At 43.4% G+C, this 25,544-nt stretch overlaps 1 protein-coding gene across 3 annotated transcripts; it reads left to right on the top strand.

The window, feature by feature from the left end:
- The first annotated feature begins 208 nt into the window (after nucleotides 1-208).
- Nucleotides 209-25,124, top strand: MEAF6 (MYST/Esa1 associated factor 6). 3 transcript variants are annotated; one of them, XR_004671825.3, is made up of 8 exons: nucleotides 209-2,947; nucleotides 4,034-4,149; nucleotides 8,037-8,124; nucleotides 8,256-8,301; nucleotides 15,592-15,784; nucleotides 21,123-21,180; nucleotides 21,806-21,839; nucleotides 23,580-25,124. XR_004671825.3 is itself a non-coding variant. In XM_034961392.3 (8 exons), the coding sequence occupies exons 1-8, from the start codon at nucleotides 2,858-2,860 to the stop codon at nucleotides 23,586-23,588; spliced, it is 606 nt and encodes a 201-aa protein (XP_034817283.1). In that variant the 5' UTR covers nucleotides 209-2,857; the 3' UTR covers nucleotides 23,589-25,124. The 3 variants fall into 3 exon arrangements, 2 of the variants coding, with proteins under 2 accessions (XP_034817283.1, XP_034817289.1); XM_034961392.3 differs by lacking the exon at nucleotides 21,123-21,180 and adding an exon at nucleotides 20,988-21,017; XM_034961398.3 differs by lacking the exon at nucleotides 21,123-21,180.
- The last annotated feature ends 420 nt before the right edge of the window (nucleotides 25,125-25,544 follow it).

A 25,544-nucleotide genomic window follows, 5' to 3' on the forward strand; every position in this document is an offset into this window, starting at 1 on the left:
CCTCCAGGGTAGATTGAGTAGGAAAAATTTAGAGTTGGTTTCCTGTTTATTTGTTTTTGTTTCTAATTTTCATTCGTTTGCTGTTTATTCTCCTCTGGGCCTTGCTTGTGTATGCATATATATATCGCTTCTTGGCCTTTTGGCTAAGATCAAGTGTGTATTCATATATATAAAACCATGATTTTTTTTTTTTTTTTTAGTTTCTATTGGAAGGCTTTTATGTGGTTCTGTGAATAGTTATTTTGTTTCCCATGCGTTTCTAGCAGGTCATCATTTGTTCCATTTATCTGGAATTCCCAGGCTACCTTTGTTGGGCCTCCAGGAATTGATGGAGCACACCAACTTTTTTTTTTTTAAGATGGAGTTTCACTCTTGTTGCCCAGGCTGGAGTGCAATGGCGCAATCTCGGCTCACTGCAACCTCCACTTCCCGGGTTCAAGCTATTGTCATGCCTCAGCCTCCTGAGTACAGGGATTACAGGTGCCTGTCGCCATGCCCGGCTAATTTTTTATATTGTTAGTAGAGACGGGGTTTCACCATGTTAGTCAGGCTGGTCTCCAACTCCTGACCTCAGGTGATCCACCTGTCTTGGCCTCCCAAAATGCTGGGATTATAGGCGTGAGCCACCTCGCCCAGCCAGCTTTTTGTTTTGTTTTGTTTTGTTTTGTTTTTGAGACAGAGTCTCACTCTCTCACCCAGGCTGGAGTGCAGTGGCGATCTCGGCTCACTGTAACCTCTGCCTCCCCGGTTCAAGCTATTCTCCTGCCTCAGCCTCCTGAGTAGACGGGATTATAGGCGCACGCCACCACACCGGGCTAATTTTTTGTATTTTTAGTAGAGATGGGGTTTCACCATGTTGGTCAGGCTGGTCTTGAACTCCTGACCTCGTGATCCGCCCGCCTCGGCCTCCCAAAGTGGTGGGATTTAGCCACCGCACCCAGTGGCTTAAAAGTTTTTTTACTTGTTTGTTTTTTGGTTTACACTAGGAATACAGAGGTACTTCCTCAGCTTGACAAACAGCATCTACAAAACTCCCACAACTAACGTCATACTTAATGGTGAGAGACTGAATGCATTCGCCACCCCCGCCTTTTTTTTTTGAGACGGGAGTCTCGCTCTTGCCCAGGCTGGAGTGCAGTGGCGGGATCTTGGCTCACTGCAAGCTCCGCCTCCCGGGTTCACGCCATTCTCCTGCCTCAGCCTTCCGAGTAGCTGCGACTACAGGCGCCCACCACCACGCCCGGCTAATTTTTTTTGTATTTTTTAATAAAGACGAGGTTTCACCGTGTTAGCCAGGATGGTCTTGATCTCCCGACCTTGTGATTCGCCCACCTCGGCCTCCCAAAGTGCTGGGATTACAGGCGTGAGCCACCGCGCCCGGCCTGCATTCCCCTTAAAACAGGCAACAAGGCAAGGATGTCTAATGTTATCACTTTTATTTAACAGACTAATGGAAATCTGCACAATAAGGAAGAAAAAGAAAAAGCAGTAAGCTTAGAAAGAAAAAAAACCTCCCTATTTATTTGCAGATGAAATTATTATCTATGTAAAAAATTCCAAGGAATCTATACAACCCCCCCTAAAATTAGTAAGGGAGTTCAGCAAGACGGCAGGTTACAAGATCCGCACACGAAACCAGTTATTCAGAATGCAGCACAGAGGGACAAAAAGATGGAAAATATAGACTGTAGGTTAAAAATAAAGGCTTCTTATGTTCGAGTTCCAGAAGGAGAGAGAAAATGAGACAGGCATCTGAAGAAAAATGACTGCGATTTCCCAAAACTGGTGGAAGATACCAACCCACATATTATAGAAATCCAAAGACTTCCAAGCAAGAAACAAAACAAAAGGAAGAAAAAATATCCCACTTAGACTTAAGATAGCGAAATTGCAGAACAGCGAAAGATGGACGGAGAAATCCACAGGGGCCAAGTGAAAACAACGTTTACACCTTGGACTTAACGATAAAAACGAACTCGTACATGCACAGTCATTGGCGCCTGCCAAACCCCTTACACATATTAGGTGATTTACTCCTCACAGCAAATGTATTAGGTAGATTCTATTACTGCTTTTATTTTACAGATGAGGGAGTTGAGATTTGGTTATTTGCCCAAAGGAGCACACTTTATCGATGTAGCGACAGGATTTTGAACAAGGTAGTTCTCGCTCCAGTTTTGTGCCCTTAACCACTACACATACTTGTTTCTCTAAAGGGCAATGGGAAAATGGGAAGCCACTGAAAGACTTTAAACCGGGGAGTGATAACGTTTGTTTCTGGAAGATCCTGGCACCACTGTGGATAGTGGATTAAGTGGGGCTAAAGGTGGAAATAAAGAAGCTGCTGGAATAATGTAGCCCCAAACAGGGAGGGCCTGAATGAACTAGTGAGGTGGCAGAAGGCGCAGGCACAAGCAAATGGATTCGCGAGCTCTTCCGGAGTCGAGTCCATAGAGCTTGACCTGGGATCGCGTTTTACTCCGGGTGCAGAGTGAGGAAAACCGGGTTTCTGACGCAGGCAATTCGGTGGATAGTGAAAGTCATTCACTGAAGTGGAGTGAAGCGGGGCGCACAGGAGACTCGGAGGCCTGAGGACGAGCTAGGCTTTGGACACGGTGGATTTGTGGCGTCTGTAAAGCCGGCGGCCAGCCGAGGGGCAGGAAACGGCAGAAAGCAGAAGCCGCGTCTCTAGAGCTCTCCGAGAAGGACCTTCGAGAGCCCCGGCCTTAGCGAAGCTCGGCACGGCGCTGCACGCGTCTCCGGAAGCCGCGCGCGCAGGCGCAGAGCGGGGGGGCGCCCCCTGGCGGCGCAGGGACCGCCCCCAACCTCGCGCCGCCGCCGCCCGCCTCAGCCCAACATGGCGATGCACAACAAGGCGGCGCCGCCGCAGATCCCGGACACCCGGCGGGAGCTGGCGGAGCTCGTGAAGCGGAAGCAGGAGCTGGCGGTGAGGGGCTAGGACAGGGGTTGCACGGCATGGGGCTCCGCGCCCGCCCCGCCTCCAGGCCCCAAGCCCGGCCGCGCCAGGCCGTTTGTTATTCCGGGGGCGCGGGGCGGCGGGCCGGGTGCTCGGCGGCCTGAGGCCGGGTGCGCATTCTGCGGCCCGCCAGCGGTTCAGCTTCCCGGCTGTGCGAATCCGGAGCCGAGAGAGAGCCGGGAGCGCGGGAGGGGGAGGGGGCGTGGAGGGAAGACGGTACCGGGGCCCGGGGAGAGGGCGCTAGGAAGGGCGAGCGTCCGTGAGCAGCGGGGGTGGGCGAGGCGGGCTAGTCCGTGATCTTTGCGGGGCGGGGGGTGGGGAAGGAGGCTAGTGTGGGAGGGGGACCCAGTCACCCCGTCTGGACTTTGGAGGCTGGTGCGGAGCGTGTTCTTTTTGGTACGAGGAGTAGATCCGTTGAATGGAGGTTTTTGATAGACAGGGTTGTGATGTGTTTGGGAACATCTAGAAGGTGACAGGCGAGGGAGAAGAACACATTCCGGAGAATTCAGAATTGTGACAGGCACCCAAGGCCCAATGCACTCTGGTGGCTAAGCTCTTCCTGCCCCCGCGTCTCGGCTTGGGCACCCGGGAGGCCCCTCTCACCTGAAGCTGCCCTTCTAGGTTTCCATAGCAACTGGCAGCCCGGTGTCGGCGGCCTCTCTGAGCCTGCGGGGAGGGGAGCGAGTTGACGCTGAAAGGCTGCTCACCCTTCCCTCTCCTGGTAGCGATACCTTTTGTGCGTGGGAGTGGACATCGCCCAAGTTCTGCGTTAGCCTGGGTTCTTGACTCATGGTTTCCGTGAATCCTCTAAAGTATATGCAAAATTTCGCGTGTGTGTGTATTCTTCTGGAGACATGCTTTATACATTCATCACCCCCAAAGGTCTAGACTGTCTTAGTCCTAAACGGCCTGCTCCTCCCCATATCATCCATCTCTCCACAGGGTGGTTTAGTGTGGGCAAGCTTGCGTTTACGAGTCTAATATCAGGATTTCATTTTGGTCAGACTTAAGTGCATTTAAAAGGTATCATTCATGTCCTTGTTTTTCATGTCTCAGGAAACATTGGCAAACTTGGAGCGACAGATCTATGCTTTTGAGGGAAGCTACCTGGAAGACACTCAGATGTATGGCAATATTATTCGTGGCTGGGATCGGTATCTGACCAACCAAAAGTGAGTGTCGAAAGCCTGTAGTGTTCCTATTGTGCTCTAGTAACGTTTGTTTGTAGGACTGTATGCTCTTAGTGGCAACTTTGCTGGAGGCAGTAGTAAAGTAGTGGTGTGATCTGGACTTGAACTCTTGGACTCTGGCTCAGGCACTGCCTCACCGAATAATCTTAGACAAGGCCCACATCTATAAAATAGCGAAAGTTGGGCCTATGGCAGAGGGTTGTGTGAGGCTTAAATACAGTATCTTTATACAATAGCACTCTATTAAATTTTTTACACATTTTAATCAGTCATGAGTTCTACCCTCACAGTATTTTTCTTTTCTTTTTTTCTTTTTCCTCCTGAGTAGCTGGGATTACAGGCGCGTGCCACCATGCCTGGCTAATTTTTTTATTTTTAGGAGAGACGAGGTTTCTCCATGTTGGCCTGGCTGGTCTCGAACTCCTGACCTCAGGTGATCTGCTGCCTTGGCCTCCCAAAGTGCTGGGATTACAGGTGTGAGCCACCACGCCTGGCCACTTTTCTTTTTTCTAAGAGACAGGATCTCACGCTGTTGTCCAGGCTGGAGTGCAGTAGCGTGATCTTAGCTCACTGCAGCCTCAGACTCCTGGGCTGAAGTGATCCTCCCACCTCAGCCTCCCAATTAGCTGGGACTACAGGCACACCATACTGTACCTGACTAATAAAAACTTTTTTTTGTAGAAGTGGGATCTCACTTTGTTGCTCAGGCAGGCCTGGAACTCCTGGTTTCAAGCAGTCCTCCTGCCTCAGCTTCTCAAAGTGTTGGAATTAAAGGGGTGAGCCACCACACCCAACTGACCCTCACAATTTTTGCCATACCTGTGTGCCAGCTGTACCACTGCTTACTTAGTAATATTATTTTTTAAAAATTTCTAAACTTTTGGAAAATCTTCAAATTATAGGAAAATGGGAAGAATAGTATATGAACACTTGATACCCTTCTACCTATATTCACAAATTGTTAATGTGTTGTGACATTTGCTTTCGCTTACTTTCTATAATATAAATATAAGCACACATCTATATTTACATTTCACATTTTTAAATTGTGAAATAATTATAGATTCATAGGGAGTTGGCAGAATGGTCTCTTGTACCCTTCATCTGGTTTTCCCCAATGGTTGTGTTTTATGTAGCTATAATACAGTATCAAAGCCAGAAAATTGACATTGGTACAATGAATATATATAGTTCTGTGTCACTTTATCTTGTGTGTGGATTCATGTAACCACAATGAAGTTACTGAACTATTCCATTACCACAAAGATCTTCCTCATGCCACTCCTTTGTAGTTATATCTCCCAGTCTCCCTACCTTTTTTTCCCACTTAACGGTTTGAAAGTTAGATGCAGATAAATGACACTCTGCACCTAAATGTGTCAGTAATTACCTCCTGAGTATAGGGCCATTTCTCCTACCTAACCAGTTATTATACCTAGAAAATCAGTACTACATTAATAGTATCTAATTCATAGTCTTTATTAAAATTTCCTCAATTGTCCCCAAAAATTCTTTGCTAATTTGTTTTGATCCAGGATTCAGTAAGCATTCATGCATGCATTTGGCTATTATGTCTTAAGATTGAGGAGAGTCACCCTTTTGGTGGTGGTTGTGGTGGTATTCATGACATTACCTTGTAGAATGTTGCAGTTTCCTGAGATTTTCTGAGGGCAAAACTCATGACTGATTAAAAGGGTCCTGAAAGATCCTTTAAACATTTTTGCAAAAATCTTACATAGGCAATTGGTGTATCCTTTGTTATCTATCTCTAGTTTATCAGGAGGCACATAATGTCACATTGTCCTATTATTTGTTGCTGCTAAGTTTGATCATATGATTTATCTGCTATAAAAGTTCATTTTTTCCCATTGTGATTAACAAGTAATTTTGGATGTTATGCTTTGAGACATTATGAATATACTGCTCCCTCTAAATTTGTATTCAGTTGTTTAGTATACACCGTTGATTCTTATCTGAATCCGTTAGTACACTGGAAGTTGTAAAATAGTGATTCTCTAATTGTATTATTCCCTTTATATTTATTACTGGCATTCTGAAAAAGAGTCTTCCTTTTTTGACTTCTGTTTCTTTCATTCTCCCACATTTGTCCCAGCTGTGGTCAGAGGGAGTCTCCTCAAGCTGGCTTGTTTGTCGTTTCAACATGACCCTATTACTTTTGGAGTACTCCATTGCTTTCTGGCCTAAGAGATGTCCCATACTTACCTTGTGCATTTTTTGTCCCAGACCTGGTATCAGCCATTCCTCTAAGGAACCCTGGTTCTTTCTTTAAATTTGAGAATTAAGTTTATTTAAGAGACACTTCATATCACTAATCTGTTCTTCACTTTTTAAATAATAAGCATTAAAATAAATATATATTGGCCGGGCATAGTGGCTCACGCCTGTAATCTCAGCACTTTGGGAGGCCAAGGCGAGTGGATCATCTGAGGTTGGGAGTTCAAGACTAGCCTGACCAACATGGAGAAACTGTCTCTACTAAAAATACAAAATTAGCCGGGCGTGGTGGCACATGCCTGTAATCCCAGCTACTTGGGAGGCTGAGGCAGGAGAATCGCTTGAACTCGGGAGGCAGAGGTTGCAGTGAGCCGAGCTCGCGCCATTGCAGTCCAGCCTGGGCAACAAGAGTGAAACTCCGTCTCAAAAAAATATATAAATAAGTAAATAAGGTAAAATAGATACGTATTAAAATGAAAGTGTGGCCAGGCACAGTGGCTCACACCTGTAATCCCAGCACTTTGGAAGGCCAAGGTGTATATCACTTGAGGTCTGGAGTTTGAGACCAGCCTGGCCAATATGGTGAAACCCTGTCTCTACTAAAAATACAGAAATTAGCTGGGCATGGTGGGGTGCGCCTGTAGTCCCAGCTACTTCAGAGGCTGAGGCAGGATAATCACTTGAACGCAGAAGGTGGAGATTGCAGTGACCCTGGATCGCGCCACTGCACTCCAGTCTGGGAGACAGAGTGAGAGTCTCAAAAAAAAAAAAAAAAAAAAAAAAAAGGCTAGGTACAGTGGCTCACGCCTGTAATCCCAGCACTTTGGTAGGCTGAGGTGGGCAGATCATGAGGTCAGGAGTTCGAGACCAGCCTGGCCAACTTGGTGAAATCCCATCTCTACTAAAGATACAAAAAAAGAATTAGCTGGGTGTGGTGGCACGTGCCTGTAATCCCAGGCTACTCTGGAGGCTGAGGCAGGAGAATCATCTGAACCTGGGAGGTGGAGGTTGCAGCGAGCTGAGATTTCCCATTGTACTGCAGCCTGGGTGACAGGGCGAGACTGCGTCTCAAAAAAAAAAAAAAAAAAAAGTCTGGGTGCGGTGGCTCATGCCTGTAATCCCAGCATTTTAGGAGGCCGATGTGGGTAGATCACCTGAGGTCAGGAGTTCGAGACCAGCGTGACCAACATGGCAAAACCCCGTCTCTACTAAAAATACAAAAATTTGCTAGGTATGGTGGTGGGCACCTGTAATCCTGGCTACTTGGGAGGCTGAGGCAGGAGAATCGCATCAACCCAGGGGGCAGAGGTTGCAATGAGCTGAGATTCTGCCATTGCACTCCAGCGTGGGCAACAGAGCAAGACTCCGTCTCAATAAATAAATAAATAAATAAATAAGTAAATAAATAAATAAATTTAAAAAATGAACATGTGAAGCAACTAAATCTCATGTCTCACAGTGGGGCATGTACCATATATTGGAAAACGTTGCTTTCTATGTTCAGCATAAAGGTCGTTTGGGCCAGTCTGAGTGATATGGAAGCTTCCTGCATGGAACATGAGTCCTGGGGCATCCCCAGCTTGAGCCATAGACATAGCTTGGTGCTCATAATGAGTTTCTTCTGTGTGTTTTAGAAACTCCAATAGCAAAAATGATCGAAGGAACCGGAAGTTTAAGGAAGCTGAGCGGCTCTTCAGTAAATCCTCAGTTACCTCAGCAGCTGTAAGTAGTGGTGGTGGGGGAATCTTTCTTTGGCCTGTTGTTGGGGAATGTGTTTTTTCTTTACCTTCCTCTGGGAGTGCTCTTCTGAGGTCTGTGGTCACTTTTCTAGTAACTGGTGGCTTTTCTTTTAGGCAGTAAGTGCATTGGCAGGAGTTCAGGACCAGCTCATTGAAAAGAGTAAGTTGATGTTTTTATGTTTCTCATCAGTTTATTTTTAAGCTACCATCACCCTTATACTTAATTCATCCAATTGTGTATCTGAGGACTGCATTTCTTATGCTCTTCCCTTTTCCCTCTTCTTCCTGGAAGTTTTGAAACTTTTAGGGTATCCTTAATCATGTTTTTCTCCACTCCCCGACCCAGACAAGGTCTCACTATAGCCCAAGCTGGAGTACAGTGGCATGATCATAGTTTGCTGCAGCCTCAAACTCCTAGGCTCAAGCAGTCCTCCTGCCTCGGCCTCCCAAGGCATTTGTCACCACACCTGGCTAATTTTTAAATTTTTTAAAGAGACAGAGTCTCACTATGTTGCCCGGGCTAGTCTATAATTCCTGGCATCAAATAATCCTCCCACTTGAGCCTCCCAAAGTGTTGGGAGTAGAGGTGTGAGCCACCATGTGTGAACAATCATATTTTTTCCTTTTGAGGAAGAAATTACTGTACTCTTGCCTCTTCTGTCACATGAAGATTGGCTTTAGCATCTCAAAGAGACAAAGATATATTTCATTACTGATAAATCTTATAAATTCTTAGGGAATTAAAGTTAAAACAATAACTTTTATGGAAAATTTCAAATATATCTTATAAATCCCCATGTACCCAATTTAATAATTCTTTAAAAATGTTCATCTTGGCCCAGTGCAGTGGCTCACACCTGTAATCCCTGCACTTTGGAATGGAGAGGTGGGAGGATCGCTTGAGCCCACAAGTTCAAGTTCAAGACCAGCCTAGTCAACAAAGCAAGACTCTGTCTCTACAAAAAATTAAAAAATTAGCCAGGCTTGGTGGCATATGCCTGTAGTCCCAGCTATTAGAGAGGCTGAGGTGAGAGGATCACTTTAGCCCAGGAAGTTGAGGCTGCAATGAGCCATGATCATGTCACTGCTCCAGCCTGGGTGACAAAGTGAGACCATGCCAAAAAAAAAAAAAAAAAAGAAATGCTCATCCTGTAAATAGGATGTACCTGTATGTTCTTAAATATAAAATGGAAAATAGTGCTATTTACTCTGTAAACGAATTATATCTTATTTTTTATACATAAGCCATACAGTCTAATTTCCAGGGATGGGTTATAGATTTGTGCATTTATCTTTCTGAGTCAGACTCAGTGTAACCATATTGGATGTTCTTTCTGTGTATTTCATCACGTTGAAATACGACCTGTTCTCGGTATTACTGTGTACTTCTTTCAGAAGGTATATCTTGTTGTTGGATCTAGTTCTTTTGTTTGCATTTGTACAATGATATGAGGAAAAGGGATTTTAGTAGTTTGGGAATTAGAAGTATTTAATTATTATCTCTATGTACAGATTTCTAAATTTGTTTCTCTGCCCTTAACCTCTTTCCTGGCTTTACTCCTGGATTTCCTCTTTTTTTTTTTTTTTTGAGACGGAGTCTCGCTCTGTTGCCTAGGCTGGAGTGCAGTGGCACGATCTTGACTCACTGCAACCTCCGCTTTCTAGGGGCCTCCCAAAGTGCTGGGATTGCAGACATGAGCCACTGTGCCCGGCCTGAATCCTGCATTTCCTTCTAGACATTTCCACTCATAATCACTCAAATATTTGATCTAAAACAGAATTGTTCTGTTTCCTTCAGAATTTGTCTTCACAGATTTTTTTGTGATGGTACTTCACTTCTCCCTTATTCAGAACTCTGTAGACGTCTTTGACTCCTTTCTGCCAGCCTCATCAATTATACCAAGTCCTTTTGATTTTTCTTTTACTATGACTCTCCACTAAATCTTTTTTTTTTTTAAATCTTATTTCTTTTTAATTAATGCCACTCTAGAATGTAGAGCTAAACTGGTTAAGGAACACCCTGGACCTCACTCCTGTGAGTTGAGATGGAATGATATCTGACTTAGTTTTCTTTCTTTTTTTTTTTTTTGAGGCAGAGTTATGCTTTTGTTACCCAGGCTGGAGTGCAATGGCGTGATCTCGGCTCACTGCCACCTCCGCCTCCCAAGTTCAAGCAATTCTCCTGCCTCAGCCTCCCAAGTAGCTGGGATTACAGGTGTGCATCACCATGCCCAGCTAATTTTTGTATTATTGGTAGAGATGGGGTCTCACAATGTTGGCCAGGCTGATCTTGAACTCCTGACCTCAGGTGATCCATCTGCCTTTGCCTCCCAAATTTCTGGGATTACAGGCGTGAGCCACAGGGCCCGGCCCTGACTTAGTTTTCACATGAGCCTGTAATCTTGCCCTGGCTTAGCTGATCATTCAGTATATGGCTGTTTACCTGTCTACCTGCAAGAATAAGCTGCACCCAGGTACTTGTCAGGGAAAGACTCAAATTACTGCTTTCAGAAGCTTGACTAAGACAAACACTTATGTATTAAAGATTTTTGGCTGAGTGCAGTGGCTGGCTCATACTTTTGGGAAGCCAATAGTCCCAGCTACTCAGGAGGCTGAGATGGGAGGATTGCTTGAGCCCAGGAGTTCGAGGCTGTAGTGAGCCATGACACTCCAGCCTGAGTGACAGAGTGAGACCTTGTCAAAACAAAACAAAACAAAACAAAAACCTGAAAAGGCTGGCGAGATGGCTCACACTTACAATTCCAGCACTTTGGGAGGCCGAGGTGAGAGGATCTCTTGAGCCCAGGAGTTCAAGACCAGACTAGGGAACATAGTGGACCCTATCTCTACCAAAAACAAAACAGAACAAAACAAAATTAGCTGGATGTGGTGGCACACACCTGTAGCCCCAGTGATTCAGGAGGCTGAGGGAGAAGGATCACTTGAACCCAGGAGGTCAAGGCTGCAGTGATTGTGCCACTGCTCTGTACTTTAGCCTGGGCGACAGTAAGACCCTATCTCAAAAAAATAAAAATTAAAAAAATTATAGTCCAATTTATATATTTGTTTTTGTTAGATTTGCTTTTTTGGTCATATCTGAGAAACCATTGCCTAACCCAGTGGCATCTAAGTTTTTTTTTTTTTGAGACGGAGTCTCGCTTTATTGCCTAGGCTGGAGTGCAGTGGCACTATCTCGGCTCACCACAACCTCCACCTCCTGGGTTCAAGAGATTCTCTTGCCTCAGCCTCTCGAGTAGCTGGGACGACAGGCACGTGCCACCATGCCCAGCTAATTTTTGTATTTTTAGTAGAGAATGGGTTTCACTCTGTTAGCCAGGCTGGTCTTGAACTCCTGACCTCGTGATCCGCCCACCTTGGCCTCCCAAAGTGCTGGGATTACAGACAGGCTTGAGCCACTGATCCTGGCCAGGCATCTAAGATTTTTAGTTTTAGCTCTTACGTTTATGTCTGTGATCCATTTTGAGTTAATTTTTGTATATAGTGTGAGATGGGGGTACAGCTTCATTGTTTTGCATGTGAATATCTAGTTGTTCCAGCACCATTTGTTGAAAAGACTTTCTTTCTTCATTGAATTGTCTTGTCACCCTTGTTGAAAATCAATTGACTGTAAATATAAGGGTTCATCCTGGGACTCTGAATTCTAGTCCCCTCATTTATACGTTGATACCAGTACCACACAGTGTTGATTACTGCAGCTTTGTATAGCATGTTGTTTTTTTAGTGTGAAATCAGTTTTCTTGAACATCAGAAGGGCAGTATTGGACAGTATACTTTTTGTATAATAGCTTCATAGCTCTAGGCAGGGAGTCCAATCTTTTGGTTTCTCTGGGCCACATTGGAAGAAGAATTTTCTAGGGCCACACATAAAATATACTAACACTATAGCTGATGAGCTAAGAACAAAAAATCACAAAAAAATCTCACAGTGTTTTAAGAAAGTTTACAAATTTGTGTTGGGCCACATTCAAAGCCGTCCTGGGCTGCTTGCGGCCCATGGGCCTTGGGTGGGACATGCTTGCTCTAGAGTTTCCTTTTCTGTTGCTTTCCTAAAATGTGTTCAAATTAGGGTTTCATGTTTTCTGAGATTTGGCTATTTCTCTCTTCTGCTTTTTTGGAACTGTCTCTTTCCTTTACTTCTTGTACCCATACGCTACTCAATTTAAATTCTCTTCCTAGCAGATTATAATATGAAGACCATAGAAAGAAGAAAACTGGGCCAGATACGGTGGCTCATGCCTATAATCCCAGAACTTTGGGAGCCCAAGGTGGGCGGATCACCTGAGGTCAGGAGTTTGAGACTAGCCTGGCCAACATGGCAAAACCCCGTCTTTACTAAAAATACAAAAATGAGCCGGGCATGGTGGTGGGTGCCTATAATCCCAGTTACTCGGGAGGCTGAGGCAGGGGAACCGTTTGAACCAGGGAGGTGGAGATGGCAGTGAGCCGAAATCGCGCCACTGTACTCCAGCCTGGGCGCGACACAGCAAGACTCTGTCTCAAAAAAGAAGAAAACTGGTCCCTTAGTTCTGCTACCACATGACCTTTTTTGACAAGTTTTAGAAATAGATAATGTGTGTGTGTATATGTGTGTGTGTATGTGTGTGTGTGTGTGTGTGTGTGTGTGTGTGTATATATGTATATATAAATTTTTTTTTTTTTTTTTTTTGAGACGGAGTCTTGCTCTTGTTGCCCAGGCTGGAGTGCAGTGGCGCCATCTTGGCTCACTGCAACCTCCACCTCCTGGGTTCAAGTGATTCTTCTGTCTCAGCCTCCCAAGTAGCTGGGATTACAGGCGCTCACCACCATGCCCGGCTAATTTTTTGTATTTTTAGTAGAGGTGGGGTTTTACCATGTTGGCCAGGCTGGTCTCCGACTCCTGACCTCAGATGATCCACTTGTGTCGGCTTTCCAGAGTGCTGGGATTACAGACATGAGCCACTGTGCTCGGCCAGATAATGTATATATTTAGGATCCTTCAACAGTTGAGTAAAGTGAAAGTCTTCCCTCACTCATCCTTACCTATTAAAAGTTTAAAGAAATTCCTTTCAGGAAAAGTAAGTATATATATAAAGGAAATACAAATATAACTGTATTAATCTGTTTTCACACTGCTCTAAAGAAATATCTGAGACTGGGTAATTTATAAAGGAAAGATGTTTAATTGACTCACAGTTCTACATGGCTGGGGAGGCCTCAGGAAACTTACAATCATGGAGGAAGGTGAAGGGGAAGCAAGCACCTTCTTCACAAGGCAGTAGGAGAGAGAACACGTGTGAAGGAAGAACTTCTAAACACTTGTAAAACCGTCAGTTCTTGTGAGAACTCCTTCACTATCACAGGAATAGCATGGGGAAAACCACCCCCATGATCCAGTCACCTCCCACCAGCTCTCTCCCTCAACATGTGAGGATTACAATTCGAGTTGAGATTTAGGTAGGGACACAGAGCCAAACCATACCAATAACTATATATATATTTTTGAGATGGAGTCTCGTTCTGTCACCCAGAGCGATCTCGGCTCATGCAATCTTGGCTCATGCAATCTCCACTTCCTGGGTTCAAGCAATTCTCCCTGCCTCAGCCTCGAATAGCTGGGATTACAGGCGCCTGCCGCCACACCTGGTTAATTTTTGTGTTAGTAGAGATGAGGTTTTGCCATGCTGACCAGGCTAGTCTTGAACTCCTGACCTCAGGTGATCCACCCACCTCGGCCTCCCAAAGTGCTGGGATTACAGGCATGAGCCACTGTGTGCAGCCTTTTTTTTTTTTTTTTTTTTGAGACAGTCTTGCTCTGTTGCCCAGGCTAGAGTGCATTGCAGTGGTAAGATCATAGCTCACTGCAGCCTCAAACTTATGGGCTGAAGTGATCCTCCCACCTCAGCTTCCTGAACAGCTGAGACTCCAGGCATGTGCCACCATGTCTGGCTAATTTTTATTTTTTGTTTTTATAGAGATGAGGGTCTGGCTGTGTTGTCCAAGCTGGTCTTGAACATTTGGCCTCAAGCCATCCTCCTGCCTCAGCCTCCCAGAGCACTGGGATTACAGGCATGAGATACTGTGCCTAATCTATAGTCTTAAAAATATATATGTTTATACAAGTTGTTATTGAGCTTGCTTTTATTTATTTAAGGTAATCTACAGTGATGTTTTAAAATTGAGAATATGTGTCAGCTGAAGATTATTACTGCATTTTAAAAGTATTCTTAGCAGAATGCATGGCTCATGCCTGTAATCTCAGCAGTTTGGGAGGTTGAAGCAGGAGGACTGCTTGAGCCCAGGAGTTTGAGAACAGCCTGGGCAACATAGTAAGACCCCATCTTTAAAAAAAAAGTATCCAAGTGTGGTGGCATGTGCCAGTAGTTCCAGCTACTGGGGAGGCTGAGATGGGAGGATAATTTGAACCCAGCAGTTTGAGGCTGCCATGAGCTGTGATCACACCAGTTCACACCAGTGCACTCTAGCCTGGGTGACAGAGTGAGATCTTGTCTCAAAATAAAATGAAATAAAATAAAACTTACCAGGCTGGGTGTGGTGGCTCATGCCTGTAATCTCAGCACTTTGGAAAGCTGAGGCAGGTGGATCTCTTGAGCCTAGGAGTTCAAGACCAGCCTGGGCAACATGGCAAAACCACGTCTCTACAAAAAATAGAAAAATTAGCAGGGCTTATGCTTATGGGCACCTGCAGTCCCAGCTACTTGGGAGGCTGAGGTGTAAGGATCATCTGAGCCCAGGAACTCAAGGCTGCTGTGAACAGAGATTCCACCACTGCACTCCAGCCTAGGTGACAGAGTGAGACCCTGTCTAAAAAAAAAAAAAAAAAAAAAAAAAAAAAAAGACTTACGAGGTTCAAGTTCAACAGAGCTTAAAGGTTAAACAAACAAAAAAACAAGAAAAAACAATGGAAAACTTATCAGAGTAATTCAGGAATGGGCTGTCTTCTCCCTCTTTGGCCCCCCCCCTTTTTTTTTGTACAGTTACTGTAGTTTTTTTTGTACATCACTGTAGATTACATTAAATAAAAGCAAACTCAATAACAACTTGTGCAAACATATATATTTTTAAGACTATAGATCAGGCACAGTATCTCATGCCTGTGATCCCAGTGCTCTGAGAGGCTGAGGCAGGAGGATGGTTTGAGGCCAAGTGTTCAAGACCAGCTTGGACAACACAGCCAGGCCCTCATCTCTATAAAAACAAAAACTGCCCTTAGAGCTGTTCTCTCTGGTTACATTGTTTCAGATTACATGCTTTTTCAGGACCTCTGGTCACTTTGATCCTTTGTGTGTATCTTCTCTGTCAACATGTATCTTCTCTGTCAATTAGAGGATAGGGAATGGGTTTTTTCTACCTATTAGTGTTCATGTTGATGGACAGATTGCCTGAGGAGTACTGATGATGCATTTGGAAACTTGTGTTTTATTTCCTTCAGGGGAGCCAGGAAGTGGGACGGAAAGTGACACTTCTCCAGACTTCCACAATCAGGAAAATGAGCCCAGCCAGGAGGACCCTGAGGATCTGGATGGATCTGTGCAGGGAGTGAAACCTCAGAAGGCTGCTTCTTCTACTTCCTCAGGGAGTCACCACAGCAGCCATAAAAAGCGAAAGAATAAAAACCGGCACAGGTCAGCGGCAGGGATCCCACCCCCCACAGCTCCCATGACCATTGCTGTGAAGGGAATTGCCTAGAATAAAAACTCTTTAGGATTGCTGCAGACTCTTTCTGTTGCTGATGGCAAGAAAGTTGTTAGGTCCAAGTGAACGGGCTAATTTGCTCAAAGGGAGGAATTGGTGGGCATTAGAGTAACCCTCAAGGAAGACTCCGGGACATTCTTCTCACTGTTTCTAGTGTAGAATAGTTTTATTCCATAAAAACCTTGTTTCATATGGTGAATATGGAATACTTTTAGAAGAGGAAAAGGAGAAATAGAAATGGAATCTGTGTAATAGTATTTGAAAAATGCCACTAGTACTTATTGGGAAGCTGTAAAGTGGGATAAAGTCTTCTGCTGGTAATTCTGATCTTTGCCTACTCTTATTTCTTTGTGGATGGAGAGAACTGATTTGACATGCCTTTTTTTCTCTTTAAATACAAGTTTTTTTTATTGCTTGTGATTTTTCTGTTTCTGTATTTCTCAGCAACATGCTGACTTCAGATACTGGAGGAACAGTATAAAGCCTGTAAAATATGAGAGTGTCTTCATAGGTAACGTGTAATGTTGGTGCACCATGTTTTTTTGCAGTACATAATGAGATAGGAATGACGTCAGTGGACAGAGAGGCCAGGTGTCACCCAGAGAGGGTTTCAGCATTCACTCTGCCTGGGGTTTGTATGATCATGCTGGGGCTTGTTAACTCAGATAATTGGAAATTATGCAGCTTGACCTAAAGAGTATAATGTCCGGTTTCTAGAGTAAGGAGTTTTGCTGGCCTCAAGCCTTCCAGGAGAAATGGAGACCCTATACATACCTGTTTCCATGCCTCCTAGAAATTCCGAAGCCAGGGTAAGGTTTCTCATTCTAGAAACTGTACATTCGTTCTACTTCTCCTGGAAGACTGCGTGCTGAGCAGGTGAAAGGGGGCAATACAAGGGATGGGTGGCATTCCCTGTTCTCCAGTTTGCTTCTGGATTTGGTTTACAAATCTGTAGGGTATTCCTTCATGCACCCAAGGTATTAAACTTGTTAGCTTCATGGATATGACAGTGCCTGGGGGTAATGTAGAATTAACTCTACCTGATTTGAACCTCCTTGATTGGTGTCAGCTGGTTCTTCGGTAGCGGGCGCCTGTAGTCCCAGCTACTCGGGAGGCTGAGGCAGGAGAATGGCGTGAACCCGGGAGGCGGAGCTTGCAGTGAGCCGAGATCGCGCCACTGCACTCCAGCCTGGGCGACTGAGCGAGACTCCGTCTCAAAAAAAAAAAAAAAAAAAAAAAAGAGTTTTTCTTGTTGATGGTAATGGTGTTTTCTAGACTGCAGAAATAGTATTTCCTTCAAATAATGACTGAGGACTGCTGCTTAACATTTTTCCGCAAACCAGAAGTCACCATCCTAATTGCATAACTGTAGTAAGAATTAGCAAAAATTGCATGTCTACCTCTTCATATATTTTTGAAAGGCTATAGGTTATTTGACCAACTGTAGTAAGACTGGTGCTAGCTTATCACGAATAACAGAGAAATATATTCTTAAAAAATTTTTTAATTGTCAAGATAATTAAATGTCATGCTCTGTATTGCTTTTATTAAATTTACTCCAGTGTCATTTTTTTTTATTTTTTATTTTTTTGAGACGGAGTCTTGCTCTGTCACCCAGGCTGGAGTGCAGTGGTACGATCTTGGCCCCTGCAGCCTCTGCTTCCTGGGTTCAAACGATTCTCCTGCCTCAGCCTCCTGAGTAGCTGGGATTACAGGCGTGCACCACTGTGCCCAGCTAATTTTTGTATTTTTAGTAGAGACACGTTTCACTGTGTTGATGTGAACTACTGGCCTCAGGTGATCCACCTGCCTCGGCCTCCCAAAGTGCTGGGATTACTGGCATGAGCCACGGTGTCTGGCCTAGTGTCATTTTAAAGTAGTGATTATTTTCTTATTTCATAGTGTCTAGAGTAGGGAGGAAACTCTTTGAAAGTTTCGGGGACTTTTTCCCATTACTGATTAATACTCTGTAGATAGCTGTTTATTTCAGGTAGTTCTTCATTTCCACTAATGATGTTATTAGCTGGTGACTGATAAAAAGGAGTTAAAGAGGAGCTAAACTTCATTTTCTTCTTGCAGGTTTCTAGCACATTTCCATAGGAACAATACTTCTTCCTATCCTAGGAGCTATCTCCTTCCAGAAAAATAGTAGTAGTTGTAAAGATCTTCGATATTAGTTACTGCTTCACAAATAGTGTTTTCTGTTTGGAAAGCAGAATCCTGCTTTTTATTGCTGTCCTTTTGTCTTCCCTCTGATTTAATATCTGGCTGATCTCCCTTGGCCTTAGGCACTCATCTGCCCCAAGAAAGGAGAGTGAAGCTGATTTGCTTCCTTTCTAGGGAAGCAAAATTCAGTGTGCCTGAATGGCACATGAATGGTCAGTTAAGGCTCTTGGACTCCTGCCATCTTTAGTCAGGAATTGTGTCTGCTCCAAGTCCCTTACTACTGCTGACTGATATCTCAGTAGGGCTGGCAGATTGGGGTGGGGACAGAGCATGGTGTCTATGTACATTGTTAAGTTTGTACCCAGTATAGTACATGTTTATCCTCCAGTGTGCCATACCCCATATAGTGAGATGAGTCAATAATAAATTATTTCAGCAAATGTTTGAGTACTTACTGTGTGCCAGACACTGTTTAGTGGTGAGCAAAGGTGGAAATAAATATGGCACTTAAGCAAAAGGAAATAACTTGAATTTGCCCTCTTCAGGAATATGAAATTTTTTTTTTCTTGAAACAAGGTCTTGTGGATTGCCCAGGCTGGAGTGCAGTGGTGAGATCATGGGTCACTGCAGCTTTGACCTCCCGGGCTCAGGCAATCCTCCCACCTCAGCCTCCTAAGTAGCTGGGAGTACAGGCATGTGCCACCATGCCTAGCTAGTTTCTGTATTGTTTTGTAGAGATGGGGTTTTGCCATGTTGCACAGGCTGGTCTTGAACTCCTAGGCTTGATCCTCCTGCCTCGGCCTCCCAAAGTGCTGGGTTTACGGGCATGAACCACACCACACCCCGCCAGAATATAAAAATTTATCAAATAATTTTCAGCATCCAAAAGTGATCACATTGTTCTGAATTCTTATATTTTACATGATACCTGAACAGTATGTCATTCCTGGTATCTTTAAAGAAAAAGTTGAAATAATACCATATAGTGGCCAGGTGCTGTGGCTCATACCTGTAATTCCAGCAATTTGGGAGGCTGAGGTGGAGGGATCACTTGAGCCTAGGAGTTCGAGACCAGCCTGCGGCAACATGGCGAGACTCCCGTCTCTACAAAAAAACACGGTACTTAACTGGGCGTTTTGGCATGCCTGTAGTCTCAGCTACTTGGAAGGATGAGGCTGGAGGATTGCTTGAGCCCAGGAGGTTGAAGCTTCAGTGAGCCACTGCACTTCATCCTGGGTGACAGAGGAAGACCCTGTCTCAATAATAATAATAATAATAAAAATAATAATAATAAATAACATATAGCTACTCTTATAAGTTTCTGTTACTATAAAAAATTACTTTAGTCTGTAAAGTTTTGATTAACTAGATACAGTCTATTTTGATTTGTGAACAAAGTCAAGTCAGGCTGAAAGTGAAATATTTGATAATTCCTAGTTTCATACACCTACTGTATACTCTCCCAAATGTCTAAAGTGAAACTATTTTGTGAGAGATATTGACATTAAGCTTTCTTCCAGCTTTACTCTTGCAAACATTGTCTAGGAGGAAATGTAGCCATTTGCATATTGTTTTAGCACCTAAATGTAGCCATTTGCTTATTGTTTTAGTCTGGAAGGTGTTGGAGCCAGCGAAGGAGCAGGTGTCATGCTCCAGGTTAATGTTTGCTTTGGAGGCCTGCCCAGATCATGGCCTGCTAGCGGTGATGGCACAAAATGGTCTCCTTCTCTGTACTGCTCCTTCCAGATCCCTGAGACTCGGGTGCTTGTGGATGGCAGCTTTCCCTTGTTTTAATAGGGGTGCTGCAGGCTGGGTGCAGTGGCTCATGTCTGTAATACCAGCACTTTTGGGGGCCGAGGCAGATGGATCACCTGAGGTCAGGAGTTCGAGACCAGCTTGGCCAACATGGCGAAACCCTGTCTCTACTAAAAATACAAAAATTAGCTGGACGTGGTGGCAGGCGCCTGTAATCCCAGCTGCTAGGGAGGCTGAGACAGGAGAATCGTTTGAACCCAGGAGGCGGAGGTTACAGTGAGCCGAGATTGCGCCATTGCACTCCAGCCTGGGTGACAAGAGCAAAACTCTGTCTCAAAAAAAAAATAAAAATAAAAATAAAAAAATACGGGTGCTGCAGACTTTTGTGTTTCTTAATTATAGCCCTGATATAGACAGTTAATTGCCATCACCTACTTAGGTGGCAGAGCAATACTGTTCTTCATTTTCTGGAACAAGGTTCCACCACTGAAGTTTATTCATTCAACTTTGGGCTTTTAGGATGAATGCTGTAGAAAAGGAGCATGGTGTTCCCTGGACATGTTTAGAACATATAACTTGAGGGAGGCTGAGGCAGGAGAATGGCGTGCACCCGGGAGGCAGAGCTTGCAGTGAGCCAAGATCGCCGCCACTGCACTCCAGCCTGGGTGACAGAGCGAGACTCCGTCTCAAACAAACAAACAAACAAACAAACAAAAAAACCCATATAACTTGAGTAAAAATTTGTAAAATGTTTTCCTTTTTTAAAGTTTAGACTGTGTTGTAGTTTTTTATTTTAGTGAAAGTATATTATGCTGAGTTGTTAGCACTCTCTTCAAAGTGCCTTTCATTATATAACTAAACCTTTCTTTCTCTGTTTCTTCTAATGCCCTAATTATATTTTTCAATACAATTAAATATTTTAAAAGTTCTAACTCCGAATTTGGCAGCTAATAAAAGGGCTCCAGGTGTCTGTAGTTTTCTAATGAAATAACTTTTTCTTTCATAGTCTAGTCTTCTGATATGAAATCCATTGAAGGAAGGGAATCTTCTGACCACAAAATCTTTGGTGCTTTGATGTTTGATACTTTGTTGCTTAAGATTCTTAAAGCTGATTTTGTTTCTACAATTCTTGCTAGGGTGGCTAATCGACTAATTTATTCAATTAGTATATTAATTTCTATTGCTTTCTTCCTTTCAAATGCTGCCCCTCAGCCCGTCTGGCATGTTTGATTATGACTTTGAGTAAGTTTGATTTGAATTAGTATTTGTGCTGTGTTGTTTAGTGTGTAGACACCAGTATGCCTTTTTGAGACCTTTCTAACCCATAGTTTATCTGTTTAATTGTAGGTATGTATATTAGGTTAGGCTGGGAAGTTTTTTTTAAAAACAGAAAAACGTGATGGAGGTAACATTTTATTTAATAACTTAAGCAAAATTAAGTAAACACTTTTATGCATTTTAATTTCTTTTAAAATAGATAACCTTTATTTTAACTCATATTTAAATTGGTTTTCTGGCTTTGCTTCGTAAGGAGAATAATAGCTTAAGATCTTGATATTTTGCTTTGGAAAGATTTAAAAATTGAAATTAATTTAATTTATTTTGTGTTTCGTGTTCAGAAATACAAACTCCTAGTCTCTTTCCTGTTGTTAATCACCATGTGTCTCAGTAATTTTCAGTGATATAGTTACAGAACTAACACATTAACATAGAGCATGCCCTCTTACTTCAGTCTTTTTAACATGTAGTTTTGGAATCGTTTTAAAATTATATGGCTTTTGTAGCTGCTGTATACATTTCCTTTTAGAGTCAGCTAAGTTTGCCTTAGGGCAAAAATGTGTGCTCATAATTTTTAATACTTGCTTGATAATATCTGGGTAAACAACTAAATATGACATAGTCTAATGAAGAATGTGGATTTTTCTTAACCAAATAGTCTTTGTTATAGCTTATGCCCTATGCAGTAGCTGATTGTGGGACCCATTTTCTGTAAATTAAAATGGAAATATCTTTTATCTTTTCTGTCACAGGATTGATCTGAAGTTAAACAAAAAACCACGAGCTGTAAGTATCAGCCAGACCACTTCAGAGAGGCTGGCAATTTTGTAGATGATTAGAAAAATGTATTTGTCTTCAGAGCTTGAGTGTTCCTAACCTGGAGTCATAACTCTTGATTTAAAGTCAGGGTGTCCATCTGGATATACTTCAACTTTTAGGTGTTTTTTTTTTTTTTTTTGAGAGACAGTTTCTTGCTCTTTCGCCTAGGCTAGAGTGCAGTATCATCACAGTCACAGTTCACTGTGGCCTTGACCTCCTGTGCTTGGCCTCCCGAGTAGCTGGGAATACAGGTACATGCCACCTTGCCTGGCTAATTTTTGTATTTTTTGTAGATATGGGGTTTCACCATGATGTCCAGTCTGGAACTCCTGGACTTAAGCAATCCTCCTACCCCAGCCTCCCAAAGTGTTGGGATTACAGGTGTGAGCCAACGTGCCTGGCCTATGGTTTTTGTATTTTAAGGAGAGAAAGAGGTCACATACTTTATTTATTTATTTACTTATTTATTTATTTATTTTTTGAGACGGAGTCTTGCTCTGTTGCCCAGGCTGGAGTGCAGTGGTGCAGTCTTGGCTCACTGCAACCTCCACCTCCCAGGTTCAAGTGATTCTCCTGCTTCAGCCTCCTGAGTAGCTGGGATTACAGTGCGTGCCACCATGCCCAGCTAGTTTTTGTATTTTAGTAGAGATGGGGTTTCACCATGTTGGTCATGCTGGTCTCAAACTCCTGACCTCGTGATCCACCCGCCTCAGCCTCCCAAAGTGCTGGGATTACAGGCGTGAGCCACCGCACCCGGCTGGTCACATACATTTTTAATGATGAAAAATTCCCTTTAATTAAATAATAAATTGTTAATACTAGCTCTTTTTTTTTTTTTTGGACTGGTGAGTTCAGGTGCTCTAATAAGAGCAAAATTGATGTTTCAATCCCTTTATGGACTCAGAAGGCAGACCATTTTCAGATGTGAAATATTGTACATTATATTTGGAATAGAATCTTTTTTTAAATTTTTTGTGTGTGTGTGTGTGACAGGGTCTGGCTCTGTCACCCAGGCTAGAGTGCAATGGTGTGATCTTGGCTCACTGCAACCTCTGCCTCCCAGGCTCAAGCCATCCTCCCACCTCAGACTCCTGGGTAGCTGAGACCACAGGCATGAGCCACCACACCTGGCTAATTTTTGTATTTTTTGTAGAGACATGGTCTTAATTTGTTACCCAGGCTGGTCTCGAGCTCCTGACCTCAAGTGATCTGCCCGCCTGGGCCTCCCTAAGTGCTGGGATTACAGGCCTGAGCCACCACGCCTGGCCTGAAATACAATCTTTTTTTTTTTTTTTTTTGAGACAGAGTTTCACTCTTGTCACCCAGGCTGAAGTGCAATGGCGCGATCTTGGCTCACTGCAACCTCTGCCTTCCAGGTTCAAGCGATTCTCCCACCTCAGCCTCCTGAGTAGCTGGAATTACAGGTGCCCACCACCATGCCTGGCCAATATTTTGTATTTTTAGTAGAGACGGGGTTTCACTATGCTGGCCAGGCTGGTCTCGAACTCCTGACCTTGTGATCTGCCTGCCTCGGCTTCCCAAAGTGCTGGGATTACAGGCGTGAGCCACTGTGCCTGGCCTGAAATATAATCTTTAGCTATAGAGCAATCCCCTAGTAGAGTTGTTTATGAGATTTTTTTTTTTCCTTTAGGGTCAAACAACTGTTCTGCCGAGAGTAAGTTGGGACTTTTGTTTTTCTTTCTTTAGGACTATTAGAAGACACATTAGTGCAGAAGCTTCCAGGCTGTAGAGCCCTGCTTCCCTTCTCTGACCTCACAAAGATAAACATCCTTCACCTGAGTTCGTGGCCATCCACCTCTGCTCTCCCAGACCCGGTGCCTGTGACTTTGAGTAGTTTGTTCTAAATGTGGTGACAAACAAGTCATTTCTGTAAGACATTGGGTCTTACTTTATGTCATTTTTAGTAACAGAACTGCAGGAAGATCAAGACAATGTTGTAATCCCGGCAAGTTGCTAACTGTGCGTTTCTCCCTTCTTAGAATGAATGTCTCCCCCAAAACTGGCTGGCACCAGCTTCATCTGTGATACCCATCAAGAAATGTTCTCTGGTTTTGTTTTATGCTGAAAGTAGAACACAAGTCACATTTCAGATGGAGGCTGTAAATATCTGGCATTTTCTTATATTGTTTTATGTTTTCTTGTTTTTCTCTTGTTGTTTTTATCTTATTTTCTTTGGGGTTTTTTTGTAATGCCTTTGTACAGCTCATACTTTCCTGCTGACATATCTGATCATTTCTTTCATGCAGTTGCCATATTCATAACTGAAAATAATCTGGTTTATCATAAGTAAAATGGGAAACTTGCCTCTTTTTTGCAAGGGGAGGTAAAGAGTGTTTAGTAATTACCTATCTTAAATCTTTCTGAGTTGGTAGTAGATTCATGTTCAAGGAACAGGAAAAATGGAAAAACATAAGTTTAAATCAGTTATTTTTAAATAACTATTTTTATTCTTTTGTATAAATAAAATTTCACAGGCTTCAAATTCTCATGCTTTACTTTTAAACCCGAGATTGTTTTTTCACTTATTTATTCATATCATGCCTTATGGAAATTTCTTTTTCTGTATTTTCTCTCTTTGCTGGTATTCACCTGATTAAATATTGCTCTAAAAATCACCATGGCATATGTAAAGTCTCAAAATTATACCAAAAGTGATAACTTACGTCGTTCTTAAGTGGAGTGAAAGGATAGCATCAGTGAGAGCCAGTGTTGCCCACCAGGTCTCCCTTTCTTGGAGGGCTTGATGGGGCTGAGGAATCTGCTGGTAATCGTTACCTGCCTCTAGTGCTGTGGTGAATTTGCGACAGGGTCTGGCTGCACATTGGAATCACCTGAGAAGCTTTAAAATACTCATGCCTGGATCCCACCCCTAGAGACTGGGGTACAGCCTAGTTATTGGGAATTTCTTTAAAAGAGTTCCTGGGATTCTGATAAGAAGCCAGGTTGAGAACCACTACATTAGAAGACTGAATGGTTTAATTTACATCCTATGTTATGAATTGGTCTAAGGGATAAGATTTGGGGTCTAACCTTTCCTTTCACTCTAGTTAGTCATAGTCCTTGACTTATGCCTATATCTTTGTAAGAAATAGTATGTTTCATTTGTGATGGTATTGGTAGGGCTGAATATGGATGGCATCTACTATAAAACAAGTCTACCTTGTCAGATGTGCAAAAGCTTTCACTCTTGTTCTCAAATAAACTTTTGTGGGTTTTTTTTTTTTTTTTTGACTCTGGCTATTTCGATCTTTGACTGTGTCTTTGGTAGCAGAACTCCAATGTCAGGATTTTTAAGGAAATAGTTTCTTATATTTAGATTATTCCTTAAAAAAAAAATCCTAGAAGCATTCTGTATTTTTTGTCTGTTGGTTTCCTTTGCTGGGAGGGAGGAGTGGGATGCCTGCAGTTTCCTTCCTTTTGGAGAAAGCACACAGCAGACCTTAAAATATTTTTGACTCTTGGGCTGGGTGCGGTGGCTCACACCTGTAATCCCAGCACTTTGGGAGGCCGAAGCGGGCGGGTCACGAGGTCAGGAGATCGAGACCATCCTGGCGAACACAATGAAACCCCGTCTCTACTAAAAATGCAAAAAATTAGCCAAGTGTGGTGGCGGGTGCCGGTAGTCCCAGCTACTCGGGAGGCTGAGGCAGG

This window comes from Pan paniscus, chromosome 1 (genome assembly GCF_029289425.2).
Source record: "Pan paniscus chromosome 1, NHGRI_mPanPan1-v2.0_pri, whole genome shotgun sequence".
Classification (NCBI taxonomy): domain Eukaryota; kingdom Metazoa; phylum Chordata; class Mammalia; order Primates; family Hominidae; genus Pan; species Pan paniscus.